This window comes from Filicampus tigris, chromosome 7 (genome assembly GCF_054856515.1).
Source record: "Filicampus tigris isolate MCC_2025a chromosome 7, RoL_Ftig_1.0, whole genome shotgun sequence".
Lineage (NCBI taxonomy): Eukaryota > Metazoa > Chordata > Actinopteri > Syngnathiformes > Syngnathidae > Filicampus > Filicampus tigris.
Genome location: NC_141223.1, coordinates 20,657,501 through 20,681,188, shown reverse-complemented (window position 1 = coordinate 20,681,188; position 23,688 = coordinate 20,657,501). Strand labels below are relative to the sequence as shown.

At 41.1% G+C, this 23,688-nt stretch overlaps 1 protein-coding gene across 2 annotated transcripts in view; it reads right to left on the bottom strand.

Moving 5' to 3' along the window:
- The window catches only part of LOC147145119 (mediator of RNA polymerase II transcription subunit 13-like), a 41,889-nt gene extending 21,169 nt beyond the window's left edge, over positions 1-20,720 (bottom strand). Inside the window, exons 1-14 of one of the 2 annotated variants that reach the window (XM_086035651.1) lie at positions 19,749-20,720; positions 14,097-14,331; positions 10,814-10,982; positions 8,210-8,355; positions 7,944-8,141; positions 5,993-6,187; positions 5,637-5,793; positions 5,446-5,553; positions 3,365-4,081; positions 2,352-2,568; positions 721-751; positions 521-642; positions 343-433; positions 68-264 (exon numbers count right to left, since the gene is read on the bottom strand). In XM_086035651.1, the coding sequence (XP_085891777.1) occupies positions 68-264; positions 343-433; positions 521-642; positions 721-751; positions 2,352-2,568; positions 3,365-4,081; positions 5,446-5,553; positions 5,637-5,793; positions 5,993-6,187; positions 7,944-8,141; positions 8,210-8,355; positions 10,814-10,982; positions 14,097-14,331; positions 19,749-19,814 (2,649 nt within the window). In that variant the 5' untranslated portion in view covers positions 19,815-20,720. The remainder of the gene's footprint in view (positions 1-67; positions 265-342; positions 434-520; positions 643-720; positions 752-2,351; positions 2,569-3,364; positions 4,082-5,445; positions 5,554-5,636; positions 5,794-5,992; positions 6,188-7,943; positions 8,142-8,209; positions 8,356-10,813; positions 10,983-14,096; positions 14,332-19,748) is intronic. The other variant, XM_086035650.1, reaches the window with a different exon arrangement.
- Between the last annotated feature and the right edge of the window lie 2,968 nt (positions 20,721-23,688).

Here is a 23,688-nt window from a genome sequence, read left to right as displayed (position 1 = left end):
CGGGACAGAATTTCAAAGATGGTGTTGTCTGTGTGTTCTGAGTTCAGGCTCAGAATGTGCGGCATACCTTTACTTCAGAGGGCTTGGGGCTGCAGAAACCCTCCTCCACCTCCATCTTGAAGTGGTTGCTGAGCTGGCTGCCGTCCAGCAGAGTGAGACCCGCCCCCGCTTCCAGGCTGTCCTTGCTGCCAGAGTTCATGGGGGAGTAACCCTGCTGCTCCAGAGAGGGCGGGGTGGGAAACATCTTGTGCAGATCTGCTGTGCCTGTCAAAGGAAAGGAGTGTGTAACCTTGCTGTTGGAAACATTCACTAATCCAAAAGATCTGATAATGATAATCTTACTTATACAAGACAAGGGGTCCAAAGAGGTGGGCTTTGCTTCTTTTGAGACAAACTTGTCATCGACACCTGCGCCAGCTCTTTTGACACCAGGCTTTGTGATACATCATCAAGTCAATTAACAGTGATAACATTAACTGGTTCACCGAAACGCTGTGAAAATCTTCATACGCACACGTACCGCTAATTCATCTTCATCCGAATTGAATATTTTATCCAAGTCGCTGTATGACACGGCCAAGTCGTTCTCATGGATTAGGCTGGTGGAGGCAGCTGGCTTACTGCCTGATGAACCTTGACCTTCTGCACCACGTTTACAAAAAGCACAGAGTGAGAACGTGCTATGTTCTGATGTATGCAATGAACTAGAGTAGCACTTACCGTCAGCTGAAGCCCCCGATCCATCATCCAGCTAATTTTGGAAGAAGAATAGATCAGAATTTAACAAAATAGAAAATAAACACAGTGGTATAACTCGTACGAGTGCCACTAGTGATATATGGGCTTCCTTAATAGTAGGCAGAATATTCAAGTAAAAACAAATAAAACTTACATTTAAAACATGAACTACATTTACACATTTTAGGATGAAGCTTGTAGCTATGCATAGAGGCTGTTTAAACTTTTTTTTCAGTACATTCTCTTTTCACTCCAGCTGTACTTAAGTACAGCACAATACATTAACATTTAAGTTAACAGTTAAGTTTGAGGAACCGTTTGTTTTTAAGCATTTACCGGCAAGTCAGATTTGTATTTAATTTTTGTGCAATACATTTTAATTCAAACATCATTGAAGTAGTTTATTTTCCTACAATTTAGCGCAGCAATAATGTTCAAAATGTACATACTGTAAAGAGAAGAGCTGCACACTTAACCCTTTTTTACCAGTCAGTCCTCCGTCGCGACCTGGCTAGTACCCTTCTGTCCTGGTCCCTCCATCCTTATTCATAAAAGTAATCGTCCGCCAACCCCGTCCCTCCTCGTCCATTTAAGGCGCTTCCGTCCTTACATTCCGTCAATCCACCGCCCCAAAAAACCCTCCGTGTACACAAACATTATTCAACAATCATTAGCTGGCTAATTTCCTGTGCACATCCACTTACCGGCTGGGAGTATAGTGAGTGGACTGAATTGTTTACAACTGTTTAACCAAGATAGCATTTAGCTGCAACACAAGATGTGATGAAGATGATGACGACTGGAGCAAGCCAGGGACATCAGGAGTATTTTAGATTGAGTAATAATGCAATACAATTGCGTTTAATTAGATATAGATTATTTCTCTACATATCCAATTATTCAATCTAAAAAAGTGAAAATAGTTCAAACAACCTAAGTGATCGGTAAAAATAATGTCAATTGTTTGCTTAGTATTGCCTGCCATCTAAAATTGATTCAAAAAAAAAAAAAAAAAGCTCATCCAATAATTTCCCCCATTGTCAATCAATAAATTAACCAATTTATCAAGCTTTCCAAGTATCAGAAACACAGGTCTTATTAAAGAAATATATTGAGACACTCGGGTGATCCTCTGATTGTAGAAAGATATATCGCCACCAAACTTAAAACAATGGATGGAATTGATGTCACAAACTGTATCGTATGAGCGTATGTTGGCTAGGATCAATGATGATGTTGCGAACTTTAGACGAACATGGGATCGCTTTCTCCAATTCAATACTGGGATGACACAGTGAAGAAAATGTTGCTTGTTTTGTTGTGAACCCTGATGATTATTTGTTGTTGGCCGTCATGTGTAGGGACATTTGATATGGATATGATATTTTGTTGTCTACTGTTTTATAGAAAGTTGCATGTCTGTTTGCGACTTTTATTTATTATTTTATTTTAGTTCATCTGTTTTATTTTTGGTTTTCTTGTTCATTATTATTTTTGCTTCTGAAAATTGGAATAAAAACTTGAATTACAAAAAAAAAAGAAAAGAAAAAAAAAAAGAAATATATTGAATTCTTTGTGAAAACAGTACCACTCGGACTTCTGAGGACACCCACCTTGTGTTTCTTGCTCCCGTCCCTCTCAGCTCCAGACTTGTCCCTCTTTTCCTTGAAAGTGAACTCCTCATCCCCTTCGTCAAAGGCATAAGGGTCCGGCTCCTCGCTGTGGTCGCAGTCCGCCATGGCACAGGATAGGTAGGTGTTCCTCCGCTGGGCGTAGGTCTTCACCAGTTCCTGGGACACTTTAAGAGGCTGCATGGAGCCCGCCATCAACCTGAGGAGGAGGAGATCTGGTGTTATTTTTGCTCAGTATCTACATTTCAGTGTACATATGGCTAGTAAATAAAGATAGGAAGATGTACAAATGCACTGAAGTAGCTGAGTAATTTTTCATGTACATTCTAATTAATATTTTTTATTCGGAACATTTTCAAAACAGGGTTGCTAACTTTAGCTTTTAATGCATGACAACGATTAAAATAATAGATTAGACCTGGAAGAAAAAGCTACGGTAGCCGGTTCTAGGGCCCGTGAATCATCTTTAGTATTTCTGCTAGTACTCTACACCCCAGCTTATGGATCTATGCAATTCTATAACATGACATGCACTTGGCTATAAAAAGTCATTTGCATTGAGAAGCTAGCATTGATAGACTAGAGGAGAGCTCGTGGCATTTAAAATGCACTTTACTGAATGCACAATCATATATTGTTTACAAAATAGTTTATTCACTTCACAGTGTCACTTGTCACATTTGTCACTATTATTTACTGCATCTCCATTTCAGAGATGATTTATGATTAGTGTTAGACTGAACTACAAAAACACACTACTATAAAATTGCTGATTAAACAAAAACCTGCTTCCACGAGTTTGGTGTACTTACATGATTTATCCCATCACTGGGCCAGTTTTAAGATTGTGTTTAGTGATGATCAGTTAACTTAAATAGGCTTGAAATTATATGATATGGGGAGGAAAAAAATGATGCGAGGAGAAAAGAACTGGTAAAAGTTGTTATTTTTACTCTTAAATGTACATTTCCCATCTGCGCTGGTAAATTGCTTACTCTGTAACTGACACGACACTTTCTGCTCCTGTGCCGCCTCCTGAGTCATCTCGAACTTTATCCACAGGTAGCAGAGGCGTTTGAAAGATGGCTGCCTTCTTCCTCGGCAGGTTGAAATACTTCCAGGGGTTGTGGCCGGGGTCTTCGTTGGGGTTGACAGCGGAACCGATAAAGACGGTGGGCTCCAAGGTTTCATTAAAGGGTGGGGGAAAGGGTAAAGGCATGGGCACGTTTTCTGGAGGGGGCTCCTCCGACGAGCTCTTCTGAGGCAACAAGCAGGGCTCCACTGAAGGCGGGTAAAAGGGCTGGTGAATGGGCGTGGAGTTCTTCATGCCACTCGGAGTCAGGTCGCCATCAACATGATCGCAGGGGTGCGGGCTGAGCGGCGGTGGCGGTGGTGAGCCGACAAGGTCGGCGGGGGTGGCGTGCGTGTGCAGCGTGGGTGCTTTGGGTGGCGCCGTGGTGTCCACGTGGTGCAGGCTGGGGTAGGAGCCATCCTCCTGCCCTCGCAGACAAAGCCTCTGTGTCTGGGGCTCCAGCTGCTGCTCGTCATTCACAGAGTTGCGGTGGTGAAAGGGAGTCTGTGGCCTCTTCTGCTGCTTCTCGCCCTTCTCCAGCTTCTCAGCCAGCTTGTGCTTTGGGGCTGCCGGGGTGGGCTGGCCTGATGACGGCGGGTGACCTGAGGTGTTGTTGGGCCGCTGCTTCTGATTCTTATGTCTAAGTGAGGAGGGGGGAAAAAAAAGACAAGACTAATACAGACATTGTTGCATATAAAATCTACTATAAATTAAATTCTGTATGGTGTTTGCTCATACATTGACCAGAAAGTTAATGTGCTCTACATCAGAGTGAATCAGGCACTTATTGAGGATTAGGAGATCATTAGTGGGGAGACTTTTTATTTTTTATCTATTTTTTTTTAAACTAATGCATTTTTAAATCTTTTTCCCTCTACAAATAAATGATACTTCGCTGGTGGTCTGAACGATTAAGTGCATTTGCAATATAATCACAATTTGAGAAAGCGCAATTATGTAATCACGCGGCTGCGCTTTAAATGGGCATTACTTTATTGACAGCAGAAGGGTGAGATTATTGACAGTGGAGGGGTGAGAGGAGTTCAAAGAATGCGAAGCTAAAGCTGCCATGCTATCTTTCAGCTTTCTAACATCCTTGATCCTTTTCACCTTGCAAGGTTAAAACTTCATGTGGGGGGCGAAAAAAACCTCACCGTGTACATGTGTTGTCTCTTTTGAGATGTTTTGGCTGCTGTCGTATGACGGAGCGTGTGTGTGAGGAAGTGTCTGTCATGGCTGTCAGAAGTGTGCGGACGTTTTAAGAGTCGACTTCGATTTATGTGTTTTCGAAGTTTGAGCACACACACACACAGACGATAGTGTTCGACTGAAAGAGGATGAATTCAGAACTATATTTCGGACCAAAAGACAGTCGAAAAGATGTTTAACGATGAGACGGCGGCGAGAGGTAATGTTCGCTGGCGCATGATATTACGTCACAAGTAGGAATATTCTTTGCTTTTCCTACTTGGTGGCGTGTGTTATGTTACTAATTGGAGCTCGGGTAAGGTTCATTGTTATACATGTATGATTTTATTTATTTATCCGTCGGGGATAAATTGGATAATAGGATAAGTTGAGTGAGTGATTTGTCCAAGTGCAGTCCACGCTTACATCATGTATGCCCAACCAACCCCTGCGCTGGATGATATTTGAACAGAAATAATGACTCACTGCGCTTTGCTGGCTGCTTGCTTTGACAGCCGGGTCCCTCACTCAAATCTGTCCTCCAAGCAACAACTCACTATTTTCCTCCCCACGCTTGCTGCGGCCATCGAAGCCTCTCAGCGAAAAATAGCCTAATGGCGGACTGCAGATGGATGGCAGACTAAACGAAGGGGTTTCAGTCTATGCTTAATCCATCTATTTAAAAAATGTTTCCGTCATTCGTCAACCATCAGAAAAACGGGCGTCCGTCAGTGACGGATAGACAGACCGGTCCATCACATAAACGGAACGCCCAGCTCTAGGAAATGCCATAACCACAATATTTGATGGGCATACCTTGAACAATTGCAATGAGGCCTATGGACGGGCTCTATGAAATCCCACAGCCCAGTTTTGTCTGGCTCCTCCTCACAGGTCCCATTGGTCAAGTTTGTAAACTTCCTCCTACCATATAGAAAGAAGTGACATTTAACAAGAAAATCCTGGCATTTTTCCATTTGATAGAAATAACAAATGCTTTCATGTACTTGTTCCCTGCGCGGTTTATGTTGTACTCCTGCCAAACGGACTCCACCATGTGGCTGGCCAGCCTGCGAGGGATTTTCCCCCCGTGAAGAGTGTTGTTGGAACTGTAGCCATCGGACGTAGATGACAATTTATGCCACCTCTGTGATGGCTGATAGTCTACAATGGAGGCAAGACAAACACATTACCGTTTATACTGATACCATTTTACTATATATATATAATACAGTGGTAACTTCATTTATTAATTCAATGCATTCTGTGACCAATTTACTTATATGTGAAACCAATTTTTCCCACTGAAATGAATTGTGATATTTGTGTACATATTTATTTTATAAAATCGGTGCAGTCGTACCGGTCTGAGCTTCCTCCGGTGATGTTGGAGGCGTCAGTGTGACAGAGGACATGGCGGGATCTCTGTGAGTGGCCTGGCCCGGCTGAGTGCCGCACATGCTTCCTGAGGTGTTGGATGAGCCTTGAGGGACCACTGTAGGAAGATCCGTCAGGGGGAGGAGCACCAGGCAGGAAGGGTACACCATCCTCACCCCAGCTGTAAGAGGAACACAAACAAGTAAATTCAGAAAGTGTACAAGAAAACGTTTTCTTGTGTGTATCTATGGCTTTATCATTTCAACGCTGTCATAAAACGATATGTAAATATGGACTGCACTTGTCAATGCCAGACATTCGCAGCACAGCTAAGCTCCTCACTCTGCCACCCATTTTCGAGGATTTTGACCCATGTTTGAAGGCCCAAAGAATATTGTGTTTTATGACTATATAGACATGGAAACTATCAAAAGAAAGATTAGACTCTCTTCTTTCATAAGAAAAAGTTTAGTTTATTTCTAGCATTTGTCATTCTTGAGTAATCCGTAGTAGAACATAGGCAAGTTTCACTGAAAATCCTGTTTCTAGAAAAAAAAACCCTGAGAAATCAAGGGTTTTGTGAAGACATATAAATTATAAAACAAATTTCAACTTTGACCCCAATATTTTTGCTTTTATGATACCTGAGTTATATATAAACAGTAATTTTCTTATTTAAAACCCCCTAAAAAGGAAAGTTTGATGCCAGAAAACAAAAAATTTATGAAGATTGTGCTACATACTGGCAATGGGTCTGATAAACAACACTGGTGATCTGCTGGCGATTGCATGTCATTACAACGCTTCCCAAGCCTGAAACTTTGTGATTGAGTCAGAGCCAAGCGAATCAAATGCACGGCTCAGCTTTAGGAAACAGATGAGCTGTGATTGGTCATTACCTGAGCCCTGGGTAGTTGTGATGTAATTTTCAGTCGACAGAAGTGACAAAATGCCCGCCCCCAGAGATGGCTAAAAACGAGTGGATTTTGCTGCTTAACTCATATTGCCCTACGCACTATTAGAGCTGTCCCAGCTAACGCAAATATGTCAGCCCGCACAACATACTTTCGACGACGAGTGTGATGACGTAAATACGTCAACATGTGCATATCGTCAGTTGTAAACAAGTGCGCACAGCAGAGAATAAAGGACAAAAAAAAAAATAATTTGGTGCGTGCGGTCAGGGAGGGGAAGAGGAGAGCGGCACCACGAAGCAGGTAAAAAGTGGACAAGAAAGTCCAAAGTATGGACATATTTCAACGAAAAGTCAAACGAGTTGGTCATCTGTATCCTTTGTCGAGCCGAGTGATGAACGAACACCTGAAGCGACATCACCCAGGTGTTACTGGAAGACGACAGAAACCAAAAAGCTAGAGAATCGTAAGTTCATCTAAGTAACTACTAACTTATATGACCCGGTTTTACTGAAGTTGCTGTTATGTGCGACGTATTATTAAGTTTCATTTCTCGAAGCGGCGGGTTGCATTCAAAATTACAGCGTTGTTTCAGCTTTGTGCATTATGGTGCTAACATTAGCTATTTCGCTCCAGGCAAAATGTGTTGGTGCTTGCAGGTAACATAACTGGCTCTGTTGCTTTGTGTACCCACAAACGGTAACACGTGACATCTGTTTATATATCTAAAATGCTGCTGCCCTGGAAAGCTCTCGGTCTCACAGTCTCAGACCCCGGGCGCAGCACAGCATGCACATCGTATTTAGGAAGATGTCCTGCTTCCACTGCTTAAACAAAACAAAACCTAGAGGAAACACTGGCCTGCTTACCATTGTCTGTGACTGCACTAATACAAGTCTGCCTTTTCAAAATCATGGTATCGTGATATTTCAGTATGCACTCTGGTTTATCTGTCTACTTTTAAGGTGAAAGCAAACTGATGTTACACATGTTAAACTGATGTTAAAATGTGTGATGCCTCACCAACGAGGACTTCCACGGCCGCCAGGGAGTCATCCTCCCAGTCGCCGTCCTCCATCTTTTCCTCCGGGATCTCCTTGGGATTGGGGCTGATGGGATAAAACTGTCGCCACTCTTCGATGAGCTTCTGAGTCGGGTGGTCCGACATTTTGAAGCCCTGGCCCGTGAGGGTCCCGTTCAAGCCATACGGGCTCAATATGACTGGAATGCACGTAGGATGTGTAAAAGAATCATCGTGTCAAAAATGAGTGTGATGTGCACGGACCTACCTTGCAAGGGGCTGGAGCTCTGCTGGGCGAGGCTCAGGTGCTCCTCACTCAGCCGCTGCAGAGGCTGGTGTTGCGCAATCTCCACGCTCGTGCACACGTTGCTGTCACCGTGCACAAAAAATGTGAACGCGCAGGACAGGTGTTCACTGCGACGGGGTGAGAGACACACATTAGCATATTTAATATGGCAGGATTAGCTCTTTCAAACAGCACAATGACATTTTGGAACAAGGTGTCAAGTGAATTTCTTACAGCAGGGGTTCCTATTTGACATCATGAACAGAAGATGAGGGATCATATTCTCAATGGCTTCCATCTGACTGCTTCAAATGTGTTCCAAAAAGGCCGTAAGTAATTTTGTCAGGCCTTTTCTCAATAACAGTGAGAAAAAAAAAACCCACTTGTATATAGCCTTCAAATAATACAATATCCATCATTATTTTCCATTTCTAGAAGCAGCCAAGTGCACTCAAATAGTACTTGTTGACATAGTTGCTCTAAAACCACAGTGCATGCTCAGCATTTTCCAAAGACTGACCCTGTATACTGGCTGGCAAGGGCGACAACAACTGTGTTAGGAGGAACTGAGTCAACTCCCACTTACAGCGCTTAACACATTTATTTGACCACAACCCAAAGTAAGCTTTATGCCATAGCTTCCCTGAATTAATAGCAATGCTAATGACCAAAATCATTATTTACTTGCATTTATTGGAGACAACAATCTCAAGCAGTTGAATGTTAATTTTAGAAAAGGTTGAGCGGTCACTGACAATGAAAGAGTCTGCCATTGAAACATTTGCCAATACTAGATCCTCTCTAAGACAAATCTACAAATAGACTCAAAGGTGTAAAATGTGTAAAGCACAATCAAACTTGAAAAATAGTGGTGGGATGAAAAAAGTCATTACTAGGCATGTAATGACTAATATCAGATAGCAATGGCAGGCGAATAATAAATTACTAAATAAGTAACTTTTACTGAACAAGAAATGCCCCAAATGTGAAGTGCACCATTTTGGTCGAAGTTTGTAGACGGAAACGCAAATGGAACGTTTAAATGATAGTCGGACCGGCCTATAGGTGATTACTATTTGGTCCAGCTGGACAAAATAGCGGATAGACGGACCGTGGAACGGTACTCCGGCTGTAGGCGATAAACGGACCGCAAATTTTTTGTAAAATGCCTAGCTCTGATAAAATAAATAAAATTACAATATGCAATTACTGCAGGACTAGACTGAATATTGGCCAGACATTATTTTAGTCTTTGGCAGAAAGAAACAGGACATTCAATTCACCTTGCAGGTGCAACCAAATGAAACCCCCCCCACCAAAAAAATACTGAGACCAGCTGACAGCAACTTTAACATACTGTAAGGGTTGTTTACTGACTTTGGTAGCTGTTATAAACAGCCCCACCCGGCGCCGTTTGTCATTTCTATCACGAAAGACTGACAATTATCTAAAGCGATCTTACCTGAATACTTGCTATATTTTGATCATTTGCCTAAGAGTGAGTGAATTTGTCAAACCTCACTGAAGAAACATTTAAATAAATAGACTACGCAACACAATGCGCAAAGAGCCCATCTGTGGTAAAACACAAGCATGTGGACTGAACACGTAGGAGCACTCAAGGCAACTACTTTTGATCGCCTTTCTTTTAATTAGGCCTGGCCCGGATCCAGTGTCGTCCGCTCGGGGTGGCGCAGTCGACATGTTTTGGCACAGTAAGCAGAAACATATTGAGAGACAGGACAAGGAGCCTGGCCTTGCTAACTGAACAGCCAGGCTGCTCTCCAGAAGGCGTGATGCCTTGCGTCATGCATTGGCGCATATATTGTAGAACAGTCTCATGGTGGAGGAGGTTACATGTTAAGACAACTGGGATTTAAAGTACTTAATATGACACACATCAGTGACGACAATGCAATTTATGAAATTATCAAGCAACATGTACCAGTCAAATAACTACGGCATTACAATCACTTCGTTCTTAAATAATGTGACAATTCAAGCTCCACAAGCAGCTAACATGAACATCTGCAAGCGCTGCTTTTCCAGATAATCCCCACTGGGAACAAATGAAGGACGTCGCGGGGTGAGAAGCCCCCGAAAAGTAGTATGAATGAAAACATCTGTCCCTGCTAAAGTATATACACATTACAACATCTGTCAGAAATGTTCCAGGACTGGTGTCGCAAAAGATAGTTCAAATCCAAAGTACAAGTTTGTGTCTTCAAAGTAACCATGATGCCAGTAATCTCTGGATCAACGACTGCTATCGCAACGCTTAAACGGGCGCCGGGTCTTTGACAATGTTCAGCAAGATCGACTCAGTGATTGCCTTCCACGGGGCTCCTTTGTGACATGTACAACAATTAAAATAAGTTGGCTCATGTTGAACACTTTAGTTCGTGTCTTTAAACATCCTTTGCAATGGACTATTTGTTGCTCAATGTCTGACTGCCAAAGTGGTGCCTCTTTAGTCAATTAGTTCCTCTCTGTTTGCAATCATGTCATTAATGCTAAATCGTCAAGCCCTGCTCTCGAGCTCCATGCTTTCAAAGCACTATGCAGGGGGGGGGGGGGGGGTCCTACCTTTTGTTGATGACTTTCTCGTCCTTCTGATAGGGCTTCACGAACCACTTGCCGATGCGTACGAAGCCACGGTTCATGAGGCAACGCTCCAGCAGGTTATGGATGGCTTTGAACAGGAGCGTGCGACACTCGTAAGACAGGCCGCTCTCCCACTCACCATCCTCCTCGCCTAGAGGGAGACGGAGGCGTTGGAAAATTGGAAATTCACACGCACACGTAAGTAGCCCAACGGGCATCCTCGTTTTGTCTGCTTAACTATGATAAAAGTTGCCTGTCAGCTTCCAACAGTATGGACGGCACGAGTGAAAGCAATACTAGCTTGTGAAAGACATTGTCGTAATCTATAGTTTACATATAACAGAGTACTCCTGTGCTATATCGCAGTTAAAACTTTGTGGCCCAAGCAATTGGAACACCTTTATCTTTATTTGCCGCATATGGCGACTAAATTGTATATAATTTTTAAATTATTTTTGAAGAGCTATAAATGCACTGCTTTCCTGTGCACTACACACCACAGAGACGTACTTCAATTCCTTTGGTTGCAGAAATGCAGCATTCCGAACAATGACTACATTTAGATGCAGCCAATAAACCTTTTAAAACCAGAATATTGGCAGTATTCGGGTTTTTAAAACCCATGTAAATGATCGCAATAATCCGCATATGCCCTTATTCGGGCTTTTGATTCAAATTCCGAACATAATGCCTGGGTTACTCCCTTTCCAACCCAAATATGCGCGCATGTAAACAGCGATCGGAATATCCCGAATGCACGAGACACTCTGCGCATGCTCAACCACAAGGAATCTTGGTCTTCGTAGTAGAGGAAGTGCTTGTATGCACGCTCTTTGGCACGCAACCCACCGGAAATACACGTTTAGTGATAGAACATGGCGAAAGCTAAAGTACGACACCACACTTTTAAAGCGAGGAGAAAACCCTCTGCTAGATTCGTGCGGTGAGTGACATGAAAATAATGTGTTTTATTGACGGAAACAACTAACAAGTGGAGATGAAATTTGCGTGAAATTCATGATGTCCGTGCATCGCTGTTTCAATCGGGTTATTTAAATGTGTGTGTGTGGGGGGGGGGGGGATAACTCTGTCCGCCCAAGCCATGTGAATAGGTTTTTCCAAATGACTCAGAAATCTGAATTTTTACCTTAACTCGAACTCGACTGCATGTAAACATAGTCCATTGACTGCCAGCCACTGTAACAGCGCACCCAAGCGCACACTTATCCTCAGCGCCACTATCCTTGCACTCTTTACTCAATTTTGTATCTTCAATGGTAAGTTCAATGACTTCAAAGTAAGTTAAAGTACGTATACTTGTTTACACGCTTATATGACTAGATTGTATTTAAAGATTATGAGGGGGTGATTCCGGATTTGTGCTCTAGGAAAACATATTTTGGGGGTGGTGAACGGTATTTTTGGAGTCCCACTTTGTGTTTTAACCAATTTGGCCGGGAGCGCTTTGCCGCATTTCTACCACTAGAGCCGGGAACGCTGTTGCGTATTTCTAACTTTATAGCCGGGAAAGGAGATGTGTCTTTGTTTTTTCTAACCAATTCTCAGTCTCTTAGCCAGTTAAATGCATCATAATATACACGTGACGGTGACATGAGCCCTCGTAGGATATCCCGGGACTTTTTTTTTTTTTAGCAGAAATGGCGGATACAGATGATCGCGAGAGCTCTGAAATAAGCGACAGTATAGTGATACAGTATTTTTCAAACTTTTTGGAGTCGAGGCACATTTCTTTCATTGAAAAAATCCCGCGGCACACTACCTGCTGAAATTGTGAAAGCTTATTTTAACAATATAAGTCTTATATTGTTTATATAAGCATTTTTTAACATTGAGGAATGACGTTATGTTATAACGTCTTGAATCGGAATTAAATAAACATAAAGAAAAAAGTATTTCATAATGTTTCATATTGATACTCAGTGTAAAAGATGGGCCTGTTTGGATAAACATGCGTCACTAATTCGCTTGTCTCTAAACAAAGACAATTAGCTACCTGCTGTTGCTACTACCTACTGGTATGGAAGAGTACTACAATGTAGTAACTACATGATTACGCTACCAGGCGCTAGACCGCACAGGCACACAAATTAGATAATTTCCCACGGCACACCTGACAATATCTCGTGGCACACCGTGTTTGAAAAACACTGATATAGACGACGCGCTTGTGGACTTTGAACTAGTGGAACCAGTCAATCGTGATATATCTTTAAGACATTATGTTTGTAGATAATGATGTCCACCAATATTTCAACGGCATTGAAACAGAATGAGGGATAGTAATTATCACTCAATTTTTTTTTAATTTTATTAAAAATAGTGCTTCTCTTGCATTGACACTATTTTTACATTTTTGATTAAAACAATAATGGAACATAAATTGTTACAGTTCATCACGTGCTGTTGTCGACACACACTATTTTGTTATACTGAAAATAGTGATTTTCTTGCACTGTTCCCCCTTTTTTTTGGTACATTTTATTATTGAAGCAAGTGCAGCTTTGGGAAGTGCTACTTCATTGGACATGTCTTGTGAACTGTTTCCACTGAGATATCTACATCATTCACACATTTTGTTTTATTGGCTTTCCTTGAGCGAAGTTTGTTGGTTTAAAAAAATATATTGAAGGTTTATAATAAATTCAGGCCTGTGTGAATGCCATAGGTCTAAGCTCTCAAATTTTGGGGGAATTATGTTTTTTGATTATCTTTAATATTTAATTATTTTAATTATCTGCTACAGGGGCTGAGATATAATTATTTTGTTGGTGTTGAATTTCTGGGAAAACATTAGGTTTTAGAGGGTGATTTTAAAGTCGTACCTTAGGTTTTTGATAGGCTCATGATCATTCCAAACCATAGCTGCACCAACCCCTCCGCAACAAGGCGAATTCCACTCACAAACGAGTTATAAAACCTCGAAACAGGTCAACCTGAATGGCTCACCGAAAATCAAATTCCACAAGCGTTTTCGAGGAAAGCTGCTACATACCGGCCTGAATCTCCAGTGGCTGAGAGCCAGCAGATTCCACACAGTTTTGGAGGACTGACTCACAACACATCAGATGTATAATCCGAACGGCAACGAAAAACAAAGTGAGTGTCTTGCTTTGAAATGGTAAATTCAAGCAAATCGTTCCCATGGAAGTGCCTTTATTCTGCCTGTAGGCTAACTCCGATGTCAAGTCCTATGAGTCATTAAACTTAACCGAGTATACCTTTCGATTAGACATTGTGCACTCACTCAAGAGCTCGTTGTGGATGAGCTCGGCGAAGCTGGGGTCGTCGCCCCACCAGAAGAGCCAGAGCTCCCGGCGGCCGGGTGTGTGATGCCGCCGCCACACGCTCAGCACATCCGCCGCCATGCACCGGCTGAAGCTGCACAAGATGGGGTCCTCCTCGGTCACAGGGAAGAGGATGGGCGACGAGGTGGGCCCTTCCCACACGAAGCGTCGCCATTTGATCCCGGTCAAATCAGCCTAAAAAGGAAAGAAAAGGATTGACATGAGGCTGAAATTGTCTTCTGGCCATGACATCTATCACTTCATCTCAAAATAACCAATCGAGGCAGATGTCTACCATATGATACAACCCACAGAGGGTCATTTACAGTATATCGTCATTTTTGATGCGTGAGGTTTTGTGTTAGCTCTGTTGCTACACTACACTAATGTAGCACCTGAGATAGTGACAACAACAGTCACCTTTCTATTAGGGACATAACGATAATGGCGATATCGCGAGATTTAAATTACCACAATATCGTTGTCGTCATGCTACAATATTAAAACCTTGAAAGATTGTATGCTGGCCATCATGGATGAGGTAATAACTGACGACAAAATGAAAACGAGTGTGACATCCGGTATTAAAAACGTACCCATTAGACACGTCAAACTTTATATGTTCGGTTTTTTTTTTCTATGGCAAATGCTTCCCAGTGGAACAACTTGGCTTACTGCCGTTAGAAGGACAACTGGAGAGGTGATCTCTGAGAAGATTTCAACATTCTTCAAAGAAAATGGTCTGATTTTGGAGTGTGTGTGCATGCTTGTGACAGATGGGGCTCCATCCATGGCAGCTAAAGTAAGTGAATTGGCTGCACGTGTGTCCGCTGTTGCATCCCAGATGACATCCTGACACTGCATCGTGCATCAGATGGTATTGTCTGTTAAGGCTCTGATACACCAAACCGACGTCGGAGGTCGTGAAGCATAGTGGCATCTTTAAGCGCCGTCTGATTGGTGTAGTGACCACCGTCGTAGTGTCGTAACCCGTCTGTAAGCGTCTTGGGGGCGTTTACGTATGTTGAATCGGCGTCGCCAGTCGTGACATTTGGTCACTTTGATTTGCTGTTAGCTAGCAAATCAGCGCTCGGAGCACCAACGGGACGTGACAAATGCGAATAAACAGTGAGCACGCCTTCGCTGCCTTAATCTTCTTACAAGTACAAGAGCGAGGGTTGACAATGTAAGTATTTCACAATACCGTGTCAAGAGCGTGAGGGTTTACTTCGCGTGGGAGTTCATCGTGAGCGAAGAATATAGCCGAATGCATTGTTTACGTTGTTATAATCCGCCCCCGGCCAACATCTTTACGGTTGGATTTTTCTAACAATGAGAAATAGTGACTATCACCGTCGATGGTATGGAAGGGTATTACATCTCATTCATGCGCAGAAGCTACTTTAATGGTCAGTGTCGCTGTCTGACGTTGCAGTGTGTTTTGCCAGTGTGACGTGCCAACAGCCGGCCGGACGCCACGGGGAAAGCGTCAGTCACTGTTGGTGAACGTCGTTTTGGTGTATTAGGGCCTTTAAACCTATTTACAGATTTCTTTCAAAATCAATTTACTTAAGTGGAATACAAAAACATTTCAACTACTTGGGGTTCTGTTCAAAAACAGCTCTGTTATTGTATTTTATGCACTTTTTGATGTGCCTTTGTCATGTTTCCAAATTTGAAAGGTTGACAAAAAGTGAATTTTTCATTTGTATTAGTTTGAAATTTGTCAAAATCATAGAGGTGTTTACTGGACACCTAATGCGTCAGGCTTGAATACTATTCTTGATTAGAAAATTTGGCCCAACTGAATTTGTAATTGAACAGCCCTGACACAGACCATGATACTTTGGGCCGCTGAGCCAATATCAACAAATGACAATAAAATGACTGGCCAAGCCTATTTCTTTATCACTGCTGAGATTGAGATATATATATATATATATATATATATATATATATATATATATATATATATATATCTATATATCTATATATATATAGATATATAGATATATAGATATATAGATATATAGATATATAGATATCTATATATATCTATATATCTATATATATATAGATATATAGATATATAGATATATATATATATATATAGAGAGAGAGAGAGAGAGAGAGAGATATCTATATATCTATATATATATATATATATAGAGATATATAGAGATATATATATATATATCTATATATAGAGATATATATATATCTATATATAGATATATATATAGATATATATATATATAGATATAGATATATAGAGATATAGATATATATATAGAGAGAGATATAGATATATAGATATAGATATATATATATAGAGAGAGATATAGATATATAGATATATATATATAGAGAGAGAGAGAGAGAGAGAGATAGATATATATATATAGATATATAGATATATATATAGATATACACATACACATATATTTCTCTCTATATATATACATATATTTCTATATAGATATATATAGATATAGACATAGATATAGATAGATAGAGATATATACATATACACATATATTTCTCTCTATATATATATACATATATTTCTATATAGATATATATAGATATATATAGTCCCATCTGACTTGGGGCGAGAGGCTGGGTACACCCTGGACTAGTCACAAATCTATTCCAGGTCAGATATCAACAGACAAGCATTCACAATCAGATTTATGGACAATTTAGAGCAGGGGTGGCCAAAGCATTGTTAGAGATCCACTGATCGATCCAATGGCATTTATTTATTCACTGCCAGCTTTCCCAGTTTTATACTATTCATTAGTGGTGCAACAGATCATCTTTTATCCGTGATCCGTAAGGATCAAGCGCCACGGTTCGGGCCGGGCACAATCCTCGGAATGGTTGACAAACAAAAAAAACATGTTAACATTAAATCAACATGGTTAGTCCGCATTCAGAGGAGCAGAAGAAGTTGAAAACACTCATGGATCACCTAAGTCGCACGTATGGGAGAATTTTCTCAACTTGGGGTGAAACGGGTCCTCAAATTAATGATACCGGATTTTTTTCTGCCTCTTGTCCCGATACCATCATTCAGATAGACATGTCAAGGACGCTGCAAACATACTCAAAGAACACGCCACCTCCGCAAAAGCTAACTTCAAATAAAGCCTAACAAATGATGCATTGAGTCATTGAGGCCAATGTAATAGCCCGAGTATACTTTTACTTTGAAGCTGGCCCGCGTGGAGGCATAATGGCTAACTTGACTTCTGTTTGACGTTTTGGCTTGCCTTATCGCAGCTTTAATTGACATTACATAGTTGCCACCAACATCAACACAACGCCATCCCAAAATCATATTCAGTCGCTGATTTAGGATGCTAACAAAACGCTAGTTAATTACGCCATCATTGCATGATACAGCACAAGTTAGTTAGTGGCTAGCTGTTAGCATTAGCAACAAGTGCCTGGCTGGTAGTTCAAAATCTTTGTTCAACTTTTTTTATTACTTCTTTTTCAATATTGTGAACCTAGATCACTTTGTAATGCACTCTCCATGTTTAACGAAATGGAATGCCTTAAATTGCACTTTGACGTCTTTTTCATTACTGAAAAAAAACAGTAAATAAAACTTTGTCTTCATTAATTTTATAAAACACTTTCACTCATTGAATAATTCTAGAAAACATTCAGCTCAAAATGTCTGGCATGACTCCTTGTTATCATATAATGGGGCTGCTCAAAAAAAAATCACAATTATTTTGGTAATAATTGAAATCACTGCGGAGTAATCTGTGTGCGCATGCCTCAAAAAAACTCAAAATTAGTATTAATAATGTTTTATTTAAGATTATGCCAATTTTGTAATCGTGGAGTGTAATCATCGAAATTGTAATTGAATTTCGATTAATTGCACAGCCCTATCTTATACACTGTACCACGTAAAAACTAAGAATGTATCCAGCCTTATATTGCATTAAGTTGCAATCTTAAATCCTAAACGACCATATGAGGCACTAGGAGTTTTTTCTTTTTTTTTTTTTAATGAGCAAGTGTTTAAAAAAAAATAAATGAAGACAAATTCTATTCATCTTATTTTTGTCTTACCTGAAAAACGATCTGATCAGTGACTCAAAATCCATGACTGAACCGTGACTTAAGTGATCCGTTGCACCACTACTATTCATACATACAATAGCTGTCAACAGCAGCACATGTGTATTTAAAAACAACAACAACAACAACAATCATCATTATCCGTTATGAACTTTGTCACTTAATTGGCGTACAGGGCAACCAGTCATACACCTGCCGTATTCATCACATGCACTTACATCTGCGCTATATGCAACAAAATTCTATCAAACTAGTGAGTTGGCTTATTAACCTCCAATATTGTTTTATCTACTCTCAACTAAATATAAAGTATAAAAATTATGAGGGGATCAAGTAAGCCAAGTATTTCCATATATAGAGTTGGAGGAGGACTCTTTCTCACCCCCCCCCCTCGATCTATGTCGTTTTTCAAGTGTGGTCGTCTCATCTGTCAGTGTACTTTGACTGCACCAAAGAAGGGAAATCTGGAGCAGTATTTTCAGACTGTTGATAAATGCATAAAGTCCCAGTACAGTACTGTTCCACCGTGACTGATGATCATTTGGAAGTGTGCTTGCAGCTTGCTATGAGTAGCTACTGTCAAAACATCCCTGGCTGATTCCATTCAGTGCAAGTCATCAGAGTAAATAAAGTAAGGACAGTTGCACTGTGCAATATGGCTTTATGCAGTTATGCAAGCTACGCCAACATTTATTGCACAAATAAATAACTCTCAATACATGCATAAACAAATGTTTTTCATTTTGATTGTAGGTAGATCATTTTGACCTGGTCATTTCATAAATAGTTCGCTGACTGAAAAGTGAGGGCACCACTGATTTAGTCTTCAACTAACCTGACATGCATGTTTTCGCAAAGTGGGGAGAAGCCGGTGTACCACAGGTAGAACATGCAAACTCCCCACAGGAAGGCCGAATGTGCTCTTTAACTTCCACTGCATAACACTGAATTAACACAGTCAATAAGCATACAGTCATAATGAGCAGTTCTGAGTCAAAGTCACAAAATAAACAGGCTTGTTTGGAAAAATGACACACACAATAATGACTAAAGTGCCAAGTTTGGCAGCACTCAAGCGCACGTCAGTCGAACCTGATTAGTGGGTAAAGCATTTAACAGCTGACAGGCACGTCTAACGCCACATAGTGTTTGTAGTAAGACTTGCTCGTAATTACTGCATATGTCAGTGTATTGTGTGCAGTCTACGCTGCTTACGAACCCTATTCACAAGGCATGTGGGCACCACTTGGCCCCACAGTGTGTGTTCTGCTCCTATTATGGAAGTTGGCCGAGATCACGATTTGCAAGTTGCAGGCCCTGATGCCTTCACGCCAGTCTACAAGTGACGTTACAAAGCTCGGCAGCCTGATTAGCCAAAATGGCTTTCTGTGGCCTCAGCGGGCACAGCTAACGAGCTAGGCTAGCTACACACACACACACACACACACAGATAGATAGATAGACAGAGAGACACACACACACACACACACACACACCTCACACAGTCTTACCAGGCAGAAGAGATTGGAGTGGCAGTCCTCCAAACTGGCCCCGTTTGGTACAAAGCACGAAGTCATCCTTGTCACTGCGTTGCCGGAACCTTTAAGTCCATGGTCTCACACAAGAACTGCTCGCTCAGGGGGGGTGTTAGCGCTTCTACGACCAGCCGCTGCTAGTCAGCCAGGCAACTTCCAGCCGGCGCTAGCCGCCGCTAGCCCGAAAGCTAAGCCAACGTTATGGATCGCATCGAGCGCAAACACAAGCATCGAGCTTAACGATTCGTCAATCCGACTTGAAATGTATTGTCCAGTGGGCGTCCAGCGAGCGAGCTGGCGGAGGGCTACATTACCGTATATATCAAAATAGCACGAGTTAACATGACCCGGATTGACTACCGCTGACTAAGTGATATTCGCGGTGCAAAAAACAGGGAGCTCCCAAAGTAAAAGAAAAACTTCAGCCCCGAAAGCGCTAATGCTAATGGATGCTAGCCTATCTGAAACAATTTCAAGGCAAAGGAACTCAGTGTCTGTCTTGTCTGTGTGTCTGTCTCTCCCCTCCCCCTGGTCTCTGCTAGCCTGCTAGCAGACGAGCTAACATACCAGAGGACCAACAACGCTAGCCTCCATAAAACAATTAGCTCCGCCGCCCCCCCGTTTCGCTAACAAGCGCCATGATGCTCCCCGAGCGATCCCCCCGAAAACGGTCCCCCGAGAAAGGAAGGAAAGGGCGAAATGGAGAGGCTACTCATCGGCTTGCGCGCCCCCCTGCTTGTGCTCCCTGGCTTCAGCAGATTTCCATTATTTCAGCTCATGGATTGAATTCTTTAATGGCGGCCAGGAGGACAAGTCTGCCTCTCGGCTCTGATTGGCCATTTGCCGCTAATGGGGGCGTCATCCAGCTTCAAGTAGCTCCATGACTTCACAGTTTACAAGATGAAAGCTCCACTTACATCTGTCATACTACTGTCACTGGTGCTCACCCCCTCGATGATGTCTCTCGACCAAACACGTTGCTCACTGCAACGCGTTTGAATTGCAGTCTTTCGATGTATATGCTAGTTTACACACACACGCACACACCCCCACACACGCACACACACGCACCCCCGACACACAAACTTTTTTTCTATCAGTCATTCACACATTTTTCGAATACACCGGCTACATTTCCCCACTTATTCAAATTATTGCAACATAAAAATAAAAATAAAGAAGGTCATATTGACATCTAGTTTTGACACTCCATAAGTTCCCAGTTTCCCTACAATTGTACATTCTTCAACCCCCTCATTCATTAATGAATATTCTTTATTATAATCCTAATTATTCAGCGCATGATGAGAACAGTTTTACACATTCCAAGAATTCCCTCATTCTTATATTTTCACAATCAAACACATAATACATAATTCCATCCAACTTCTGCATTTTGTGACGATTCAAACCATTCTAACTTCTAAATATTTTTCACATTCCAAAAATTCCAGCATTTCCTCAATTCTACACATTTCACACTAACATTTCTAAAATAAATTCACAATAAAAGTCCCACAATTAAGATGTTTTTCATAAGTCCCACCAACTTCCACATTTATTGACCAATTCAAACCATTCATCCATCCATTATCCAAAGCTTTTATACTCAGAGAGTTGCGGGGGTGCTGGAGCCTATCCCAGTTGTCTTTGGGCAGTAGGCAGGGTACACCTTGAATTGGTTTCAAGCCAATCGCAGGACACACACAGACAAACATTCACATCTATAGGGACAATTTAGAATGTTCAATTAACCTACCATGCATTTTTTTTTTTTTTTTTTGAATGTGGAAGGAAACCCATGCAGGCACAGGGAGAACATAACATGCAAACTCCACACAGGTAGGCCGGGGTTAGATTAGAACCCATGACCTCCGCAGTGTGAGGCGAATGTGCTAACCAGTCAACCACCGTGCCACCTCAAAACTATTCTAAGGGCAAAATATTTTCTACTTTCCAAGAATCCTCACATTCTCTAAAATTCGACACTTTTCACAGTAAAATTCTCTCCCCTTCCACATTTTGACCAATTTAAACCATTTCAGTTTTAAATGATTAAAACTTACTTGGGATATTTTGGAAACAATTCCAATTCCAATAACGAAATTCCTGAATTTTCAAAATAAAAAACAAAACAAAAAAAAAAAAAAAAATATATATATATATATATATATATATATATATATATATATATATATATATATATATATATATATATATATATATACATATATATGCTATTATATATATTATATATTATATAACTTATATATATAAGTTCTGTATATATATATATATATATATATATATATATATATATATATATATATATATATATATATATATATATATATACAGAACTTAATGATAGTCTCACATTCTTCATTCAGCTATTTTTGTTTTGCACAAGTTTCAGTTGTCAAAAACAATTGCATTGTGCAATGTCGCCAATGGAAAAGTAATTAATGTCACCACAATACTTTACATGTTTCTTGTATTCTTGGTATAAGTGAGTCATCTTTGTCTTAATTCCATGACAGTGCTGAGACAATGTATTATTTGACATATCTTTTTGTTCTGACTAAAAAAATCCTGTGTTAAATTTTTGACTTTATTTGACATGTTTGAGTTACAAAAGCATGTACGCAAGCATGTGACAGAGGGGAAAACGGTTTTGGTATTATTCATATATTATTGATGTTATTTTCCATAGAATTCAATTCAAAATATTGACAATAAAAATGTATAGGGACTTTATTGTGTACATTTTCTGAACTGCTACATGTTTTTAAATCAAGTTGCAAAAATATACACGTGTATATATATATATATATATATATATATATATATATATATATATATATATATATATATATATAATATATATATCCATCCATCCATTATCTATACCGCTTATCCTCACAAGGGTCGCGGGGCATGCTGGAGCCTATCCCAGCTGTCTTTGGGCAGTAGGCGGGGGACACCCTGAACTGGTTGCCAGCCAATCGCAGGGCACACAGAGACAAACATCCGCACTCACAACCACACCTAGAGGCAATTTAGACAGTCCAATCAACTTACCATGCATGTTTTTGGAATGTGGGAGGAAACCGGAGTACCCGGAGAAAACCCACGCAGGCACGGGGAGAACATGCAAACTCCACACAGGGAGGCTGGAGCCGGGATCGAACCCACGACCTCTGAACTGTGAGGCGGACGTGCTAACCAGTCTACCACCGTGCCGCCCATATATATATATATATATATGACAGAAAAAAATACGTTTGTCCACCCTTCATCTTTCCCTGTTGTTCTCACAAGTGGCAACGGGCAGTAGGCAGGGGTCACCCCGAATTGGTTGCCAGTCAATCGTAGGGCACACAGAAACAAACAAACAGTCACACTCACAATCACACCCAGGGGCAATTTAGACTGTCCAATCCTACCATGCATGTTTTTGGAATGTGGGAGGAATCCGGAGTACCCGGAGAAAACCCGCGCAAGCGTGGGGAGAACAAGAAAACTCCACTCAGGAAGGCCGGGGCCGGATTTCAACCCATGACCTCCACACTGTGAGGCGGACGTGCTGAGTTCAAATGTGATTGGTTAAACTCCAGTGTAAGCAGGGTTCCAATAGTTTTGGATCATTACACAGTATACATATATTTAAAAAATATGTCATGTCATTTCATCTTCCAAACCGCTTATCCTATACAGGGTCGCGGGGAGTTGCTGGAGCCTATCCCAGCCGTCAACGGGCAAAGACAGACTACACCCCGAACTGGTCGCAAGCCAGTCGCAGGGCACACACAGACACTGTCACTGAGCGGGAATCGATCCCACTCTGCCCGCACACAACTCCAGTGTGTGTACCACTACACTATCAGTGGACGATTCAAAAAATATATATACATAT